This window comes from Macrosteles quadrilineatus, unplaced genomic scaffold, assembly GCF_028750875.1.
Source record: "Macrosteles quadrilineatus isolate MER2022 unplaced genomic scaffold, UCM_ALF_1.0 Scaffold_3__2_contigs__length_128488019, whole genome shotgun sequence".
In the NCBI taxonomy this organism is placed as follows: Eukaryota; Metazoa; Arthropoda; class Insecta; order Hemiptera; family Cicadellidae; genus Macrosteles; species Macrosteles quadrilineatus.
The window spans coordinates 96,020,664-96,030,039 of NW_026542596.1; the positions used below are offsets into that span (position 1 = coordinate 96,020,664).

At 32.3% G+C, this 9,376-nt stretch overlaps 1 protein-coding gene across 1 annotated transcript; it reads left to right on the forward strand.

Moving 5' to 3' along the window:
- Positions 1-853: 853 nt before the first annotated feature.
- LOC128990775 (uncharacterized) lies at positions 854-8,431 on the forward strand. The gene is made up of 2 exons (XM_054413352.1): positions 854-1,009; positions 5,750-8,431. Exons 1-2 carry the CDS (start codon positions 939-941, stop codon positions 6,363-6,365), a joined length of 687 nt encoding a protein of 228 aa, XP_054269327.1. The 5' UTR covers positions 854-938; the 3' UTR covers positions 6,366-8,431.
- Positions 8,432-9,376: the final 945 nt, after the last annotated feature.

Below are 9,376 nucleotides of genomic sequence, written 5' to 3' on the forward strand. Positions count from 1 at the left end.
CCATTTTTATTGAAAGCCCAGTGATCAAGGATACTTGACTGTTTTTAAGCATATACTTAACCAACCCTTGAAGTAATGTGACAAACAGTTGCAGGTCTGTGTCCAACAGAGAAGAGTTGTTTTAGTTAGTAGTCTAATATATTCAGGGATATATATTCTGATATAACCGACATACACAGTCTTGTATATTTAGAAACATACCCTTCTTTGTATATTTTTAGTAACCTCCTCCATGTAAAACAAAATATCAACTCTTTTTCTACACAAGCTTCCTGTCATGTACACTTAACCAGAAATAGAAATGATCTGTCCACCCCACATGTTAGGCAAAGTAAAACCTTGAATTGTCATTTGTACCAACAGTTACAGTTATACAATAAGTTACCACTAGAATTAAGAAATCTCAACTATGTCAAATTTAAGTCAGCCATCTCTGTACTCCTTAAAGTAAATGCCTTTTTCTCCACCAAAGATTATTTTAATTGTAAAACTTTTGTTTAATGTTTTCATAATGATGACTGTATTATAGTTTAATGCGTTGAAATTGTACTGACCTTTCCTAATGCAATGTATATTGTTTAACGGAATAAAGAATTGTCTATTGTCTATATGGCAAAATAACAAATATAATATAATTTAATTGGTTCGATGCTATTTGTTATACATGAACAAACATTACGATAATTTTGCAGCAGCTCCAACCATAAATAATACTGCACATTCAACACACTTTATGTAGTATCCTCTCAAAATGAACTCACTGCAAAACTGCAACCGTACCTCACGAGCCTCCAACGTCACTAATGCCGAGTCTATAAAAGACGTTTCACAACCGAAGCAGCCGCCCGTTGCAGCTCAGCTGTTGTCTGAGAGTGATCTGTGCGCTTGCGGTGTTGTGTTTTAGTCGATTTTCTCGTAGAGCATATCGTTTTCGTGGTATGTTGACACGCGAATTTTCAAACAATAGCCTAAGTGAAACTCCTATCCACAAGAAAATGGATTCAAACAGGTAACTACTATTTTTTACGCTCATTTGTCATCATTCTAGAATACCATGTTCCCAAGGCTAACACACTGATTCACATGGCACACCCTAAAAATTTTGCAATGAAATGTCAGATTGACTAGAAAGATTTATGGCCCAAATCAACGATACTTCATATTTTCATTAAGCTGGAATTAACGTTATATCCCACATGTAACTTAGACCTTTAACTTCAACTTTAATGAAACAGAAAAATTTGGACTGATCCTTGTAGGCCTAAACTAAGTTACTATACAGTACTATAACATTCCAATGGCGAGAAAGCTCACTAAAAAGTCAAACTAATATTATAGCCTAGTCCTAATACGGTTTTTATGGTTACAGTTTCTTAACTGGACTATGCTAATATCGATTGAAACTACCGATTCGATTAGTAAACCTTCACGCGATTTTTTCACCATCAGCAAGTTTGGTTGGTTAGGTTAGGTTATGATAGTTTAATTTTATAGGCCTAATAGATTTTAAAATATCGATTATTAATCAATATTTTCAATTCGCTAGTTTCAATCGATATTAGCATAGCCCAGTTAAGAAACTGTACCCGTTTTGATACATTTGTCTGACACACATTTTGAAATTGCTAAGTTATGGTTTAGTAAAATTTCTTCCAACATTGTCCTTAACTTAGTGTTCAGTCAATATCTTTTCAAATAAGTAGGGCCTACCTAAGTTTAAGCCTAATTTTAAACTTAGGCTAGATAAAAAGGCTGCACTTAAGTCTACGTCCTACACTTAAGTCTACGTCCTACAATTATTCGAATTAAATAGTGTTATAGAAATATATTATAGGTTATTCAATCCTATCGATTATTTCATTCCGTTAGTTAGGTTAGGTTAACCTAATTTACCCAAACTTGATATATTGAATGAAATAACTTAATCGATAAACCCAATTGATCGATTTATTCATTTGAATGAGTGTAGGACGTAAACTAAAGTGCAGCAAGAGAGGTGTAAAACCATTAAAGCTACAAGTACCTACATTTACATATACAAAGAAATTATTGTTTTTTAGGGTCTTGACCAAGTAGGCAAAGTTAACCTTTTAGAAGTGTAGGACCTAGGCCTAAACTTATCATTGTAGTAATACACAACTTTGGCATTTAGGCAAGGGCTGAAAACGATAAGATTGCAACCTTATTTAAAAAATATAATGCTATAAGTAAAACGAACGGTTTAACTTGCCAATAACTTATCTCTAAGTTAAACAATAGGCCTATGTTAAAAGTAAATTGTGTCTTACTATAGGCTAGTTAACTTACTTAAAAAAAAAATGCACTACGGTTTTAAAGCCTAAGTTGATCCATTCTTTTAATTTAACACAATCTTTCTAGATAGGTAACTTATCACCAAAAACTCTAAAATATTTGTTGAACACTCAAATAAAACAAAAATTCAACCAAGAAGCCTAAGCAAAACAATCCAAAACTGTCTGTATATGTTTTATCTAATTTTGCATTTACTGCACTTAGGGTACGTTACCATACATAATACCAGTTGACAATAATTAGTAATACTCCTTGACTCATTTAAGTTTTTAGTACTTACTTGGATACTTGTATCCTTAATCCTTGACTGACTATTGTCAGATAGATTGCGTCATGTCTTTTAAGAGTTTGATTTATTTTTTTAAATACTATAATAAAAAAGTAGGCTTACCTGTACCAAAAACTTGGCAAGAATACAAAGCTGAAAACTGAAAATTCCTATACTTAAATTATACTTTTAAATGTTAGGCCTACTGGATAGGCTTAGAATTAAGAAAACTAAGTTAGTTAACGTAAGTTTCTAAATAACCTGTATGCCAAAAATGTCTGCTTACAAAGATTCATTGCTAACGTGTGATAAAAATTCAAGCCTCTCTTTGATGTTAGATCTAGCCTAAATTATGATTGATCAATGTTATTTTTAAATAGATATAGGTAAAGTCTATGTTTTAAAAAGTCTTTGATCCCGTCTATGCTTGATCTTTCTCCCTACTATCAAAAGTATTGTAACTTATTTGATTTAACTTCCAACTTAGTTATAGGTAGCGTTTAAACAGTGTGAAAAAAGAGCTTTTTCAATCAGATTTCTAGAATATCAAGGCCGCCAACCTTTAAGTACTTTCAGTTCTTTTACCTAAACACAGAGGGTTGCAAAATGCCATTATTCCCTACACCCGGTTAATAGTTCACTGTAATTTATAAGTACATATGAATTGTGTAAATTTGAGAGGTTTATTTTAGATACCTATCAATTCCAAATTCCCTGTTTAGGAGGTGCTTTTTATTAACTTACTTTATTTATAAATTATACTATTAAGTTTGCAATTTTTCAACTATGATTTAAATGCATTGCCTAAAATAATCGTCATTGAAGAGTGCAAACGGTGATCTCAAATTGCTCCCCCCATTTTGGTTGACTCTCTAAAATGTGCTTGGTATAAAAAATTCACAGTTAATTGCTTATTTAAATGAAGGAATAGGAAACTTATATCTTCTGTAGTTGAAGTTCCTCTTCTATTTTTTTTTTTTTTTTAATTTAACTCTTTCAACTTATTTCCCAAATAGGGAATGAGCTATTACTGTAGGTCTCGTGGTAAGACCTAGACCCGGCACTGATTTTTTTTTTTCAAGTACCCAGAAACTATAACACCATCCGTTCTAAGCTAATTTGTTCATATACAATATTTTCTATAACATGTGTCCTTTAGCGTGATAACTCTTAAGTAAAAGTCATCCGATATGATGAAATCCGGTACAAATGTGTAAATACATTTATTCAAACGAGTTCGCGAACCAGCATAATCATACTAACTAACTATGTGAATTTGGTTTGATTGAGTCAAAATTGTCTTATCCGAATTCTCCGTAAGTTTTTAAATTTTCTCTAACACAATTTTGTAGGGATTAACAAACAAGTAATTTAGAAGTGTTGTACGCCTGAATGCCTAATAGTTACAGAGAAAATAAATACTCCTGTCGCAGCAAACTTGCAGACTAAGCGAATTCTCATTTGTCTGATTGCACTTTATCTAAATTAGCTTTATTAAATAACAATAGGTTTTTTATGTAGGTTTTCTGCTACAGAAAGTACAATCAAGTGTGTTTTTTTAATAAAACATGAATAAATTAGTTTAAAATAAACAAATTTGCCAAGTTTCAGATCAAAATAGACTTATATAAACAAGAAAGCTACAACAGTTTAACTATTCTCCAAAAGAACAACGATGGAATCATATATATTAAAACGTGACAGGGTTTTTTTTATTTCACGATTCTGAATCAACTACTTGACGGATTTTCATGATTTTTGTGTTGAAAGAAAGGTAATTTTGAGAACTAGGGAATGTCAAAGCCATAATTTTAGTTTACGGTTTCAGTTTTTTAGAAATTAAGATTTAAATTTTAAAAGTCTAGCAGCCAACGCTAACATTCTACTCTAGCTTTTTTTATAATACCATTTGCTTATCGTAACAGCTGTAAACATTCAGCGTTTTTGACACAAATTTAGCATTTGGATGAAAATGAAATGACATACGTAGAATTGACTTATTTTTACTATGTGTAATGCTTTAATCATTGATACGTTCATTTGTTCGGTAAGAGGATGAGAGTTTATTTAAATATATCCTAGTAAAATACTAGATGTTCTAATTTATTTTTTTGAGCAGTCTTTAAAATATTTAGTTTGCAATAGAATTTGTTATAACTAACAGCTGGTTGAATAAAATAATATTCTATAGAACTATGAGGTTAGTTTATTTACTCTGTGATTTTGTCATTGATTATAGAAAATAAGTAAGATTCTACACTATTTTCTCTGTTATCAATAACCCCTTAAAATACTTGAATATATAGGCCTTGGTAGGGAAATCGTGACATTGTACGTTTTGAGGTTCGAAAACGAGAACAAAGTTGATGGCGATAGGCCTATCACATATTTATCTATAAAAACAAATGCACCCGCAGGAAAACTCGGTAGTGTCTCCGATTGAGGGTTAACAAACATCACTCCTCTTTTGGGACCCTAACACCCTCATCAATTTATATGAAAAGGGATAGTTCAAATTTTAATAAGCATTATTTAGTTTTAAGAGGGCTTTGTGATTAACTATTAACCTTCTATTACTGTACTATCTCTTGGATGAATTAATGAACCTATTTAACCGTAGAATATAATTTGTGAATGAAACCAAGAGTTAATTTGGTGATTCTTGTAAAAAGTATTCTAGCTCAATATTTATTTGAAAGCACAAAAAAATTTCAAATAACACTTATAAAAGTATATTTACACTTATAATGTTGGTGATCGATTTTGATTGGTGTGACCAATTGAAATCGATCACCACTTACCATCTTTTATATGTAACCTATTTACTGTCTTGTGAGTAGGCCTAAACAGTATAAGTGTAAATATATTATTACAAGTGTACTTAGGTCTATATCACGTACGATGCTGATAAAGAAGTTATTCAATATTTATTGGTTCAAGTCTAAATTGATCAAATAACTTACTTAATCGTGTATTCTTAGACGCGAACTAATACACTTTGAGGATTCTATAACCGAATTGAAAAAAAATATCAAGGCATAGAATTAGTTTCAAGGAGTCCATGTAGAATTTCAGTTTTTATTTTTGTTGTAAATTAACATTTTGCCTCCTGTAAATAAATTGCATTTTATTGACATTTTTTCAAGCAATTGTGATGGTTTGTTACAGAAATCATCTCCGCAGAATTGCCAGTCACAAAGACACTGAGTTCTCCAACCAAAGCGTCATGAAGGCGATAGAAACATTTGTCGAGGCCGTGCAAGAAATGGACCAAACCATTCTGGTGCCTTCTCGTCTGATGGACATGCAGGTCGGAGACGGAAGCGACGTTTGCAAACTTCAGGTGGCTCGGAGAAGCGACTGTGAGCCCGTCGACAAGACAAATCTGCACAGCCTGTACAACTTGGTCAACTGTGTGAAGAAAGAGCTGCTGTGGAGTTCTACGGAGTCGCGGCAAGACGAGGAGGCCAGAGAGGCTCTGAGAGTGCAGCCGTACACGGTGACTCCCTCACACAAGGGTCACATTCGCCGGCCGTCCACTGCTAGCATGGCCTCCACCAACTCTACAGCCTCCACACTGAGCGACACCGACTCTGAGGCCGGTCTGGAGAACGACTCCGGAGTGGAAGGCGAGACGGAGTCCACCAAACCAACCTACACCCAGACGGTCGAGGACAGCTTCAGACGACACCTTTACGGGCTGCAGCGTTGTCTAGAACAGATGACCGAGGCCGCAGGCTACCTGACGAAGCGGTACCAGAATGAGCTCGATGGCACGGTTTGATAGTGTTTTGTGATGTGACTATATTTATGGGTTGCGCTGCTGAAGGGAAATAGAGGTTGCCAGTCTGCGATTGCTCATCAAAATGTAGCCGAATGGTGTTCTCGACCCCTTCGAGTTAATCATGAATGATTTTGTTTGGTAGCGTGGTTGAAAATGCAGTTGTTATGCTGAAAAGTAAGTAAGAAACGTATGTTGGATTGTGCGCCTTGTTAAAAGTTGACCAAACTGTTTAGTTTTTACTTTTAACATTGCACACTTAACTAGGTATTTTTAAAATTCTTCAATATAACTTGGACACAAAACTTTATTTTCAAACCGTCTAAGGTATTTCACTTGTTTTTTTACCCTGGACAATTTTATTTGCAATGCTCAGTGCAATGTTATTGCTGCTGTTGAACAAGTATAATTGTTGATAGTTAAAATCCAAAGTTTGAATCAATAGTTATTTCAGTGTTAAAGATTGGTTGTTTTACGATCCTCTTGGGATGTATGAATGGTAGTACTACTTATTTTTCAGCACTTATTTGTAATAAGTACTGTAGATTACTTTTAATGTGATACCTCTACATTTTGTAGAACAATCTATTTATTTTTCTTGAACTCAAAGAGTTAGTTTGTGAGCAAGAAAATACTGTTGTAATACTTAAATTATTACTTAGTTTAGGGAGACATACACCCAGAAGTCTTTTTAGACCCACAGACCTAAGGTCTAGCAACATTTCTGTCATTTTATTTTCAGCTTATACAAGTCCTAGTCATAGATTACATTTCAGTTTTATACTGTTCTTTTATACAGACAATTTTTATGAATTAGTTAAGCAATTTAATTTATTTATATAAAAGATGTCAAAAGTATATTATAAACCAGACATGTATCAAGGTACAAATTTTAAAATTTTCAAATCGATGTGTGATAGAAAAATTACCTTAAATTTTTGTAATAAAGAGAATTGTAAATACAATACTGTATATATTATTTTATATTGTAGTAATTAATTTAAAGAAAAAAATCAAAAACGACAAAAATATACCAGCAGGTTACTCCAGAGTTTTTAAGACAAATGTTTAAACATTCCGGATTTTTCCTACTTTAAGTTCCTTTTAACTTATTTTGATTTTATTTTTGTGTTTTTAATATTTGTCAATTTTTATGCTATGATTCAGTATAATATTTGAGCAGTTTTGTTTTTACAGAAAGTTTTAAGTAATTAATTATAAAATTATCATATAAATCAATGTGCCAAAATACAAAATTTTCATTGGAAATTTTTGAAACGTATTATTTCAAAGAAATTAATACACTATTCCATCTGCTACTTAAAATTATTTTACTGTTACTTTTTACGTTAAGCCATAGGTATCCTAAAAAATGTTTATTCAAGGGTCAAGTGTTATGTTGAAGGTTTAAAATTAATGTGATTTATTACATTATGTCTTTCCTTGGTGCAATGTGTTCTCAAACAGCTGGCTATTTTAAAACCGAGTTTAAGCATAGCCTCCTCTAATACAAGGCCGCGGCCATGGTAATAAAATAAATGACACAAGTGTAAACAAAAACATTGCCCATATGTTTCATAATAAAGTAGTGCAACAGCTGTTTCGGTTTGACGGGGCAATGCTGTTGCCACTTTTGTCTCGCCACGGCCTTGTATTAGAGGAGATTATGGTTTAAGTAATGAACTGTGATATGTTGGGACTTGGATTAGACTAATTTTCTAAAGTGTAAACTTACCACTTATAAAGAGGCTTGGAGTACCAAGATGCTATAAAATGTTGTTGGGTTTTCTGAAGTATATTTTATCGTAATATTTTGTTTAATGTGGCATTATATCTCATTTTATGTGGTTTTGTTACATGTCATTTGTGGTCAGATTAATTTAACATTTTTCATCTCATTTGATCTGAGTTTCTAGTATTACACGTTTTAAACAAGATTACTTATAAAATCTGAAAAATTATAAACCAGTTTTATTGTACATAAAATTTGTTTCTTGTATAACTTGTCTGATATTGTAATACATCTGTGGCATGAAGAAGAGATAAATAAAAATATTATATATCAAATATATCAGGAATTATTATTTTTCTTGGTTTTAAGTTTCCTTTTTTTACTTGGAGGTTATCACTCTCAAGAATGGTTTCTACAATTATGCTTACTTAACATTTAGTTAAAAGAGTAGTTGCACATTGCAATTTCTGTGAAGATAAATGCAATTCACTAACTTTTTCAGAAAAGCAAAATGAACTTCCTTTACGTTCAGTTTGCTTAAGAGAACCAAGAACTATAAATGTATGATTGTTTATGAGTGTTAATGGTTATTTTGTAGAGAATACATGGGTTCAAACCAACTTCATTCAATGACAATAAATGCTACCATTAATTATTAAGCCCATGAGCTTTTGGATTTGGCATTTGGTGATGGTGATATGCACACTAACATTTTTAGTTGATCACCCTTTGGCCAAGATCAATGCCTCATGCAAGGAACACATTTACTGAAGTTGAGCCAACAACCAGGAAAATTATTTTAAATTAATACAGTTACAATTTTATAACTGTCCCATACCGTTTACATTTTTCACTAGCCTTGAAAATTTTCAACTTATTTCTACCTTTAAAAACCAGAGTAAGTAACAAGTTAAGGATTTTATTTGGCCATCAATGAAGCTAATGTTTGCAACCCCAAGGATCACAACCAAAAATTGAAAAGTGTAAACAACAGTATAAAAGTGTACTGTTTTCATTAATCTCAAAGAGTCATTTGGAATATTGTTCTTGGGTCAAAAGTAGTGAAAAGTTAATTAGGGACAAATTATGAGATCTTAGTCGTGTTTCTTAAAGAAATTCTGAGGTCAAAGTTTTATTTGGTAAATAATTACGAATCTTTGACACTATAAACTTGAGTCAACTAGTGTTGTTGGGGTTGCTATAATGTTCTGCCATAATAAGACTAAGAGGTCATTGAACTCATTTGTTGATTATTTTTGAGCATATTTATAAAGGGATTCTG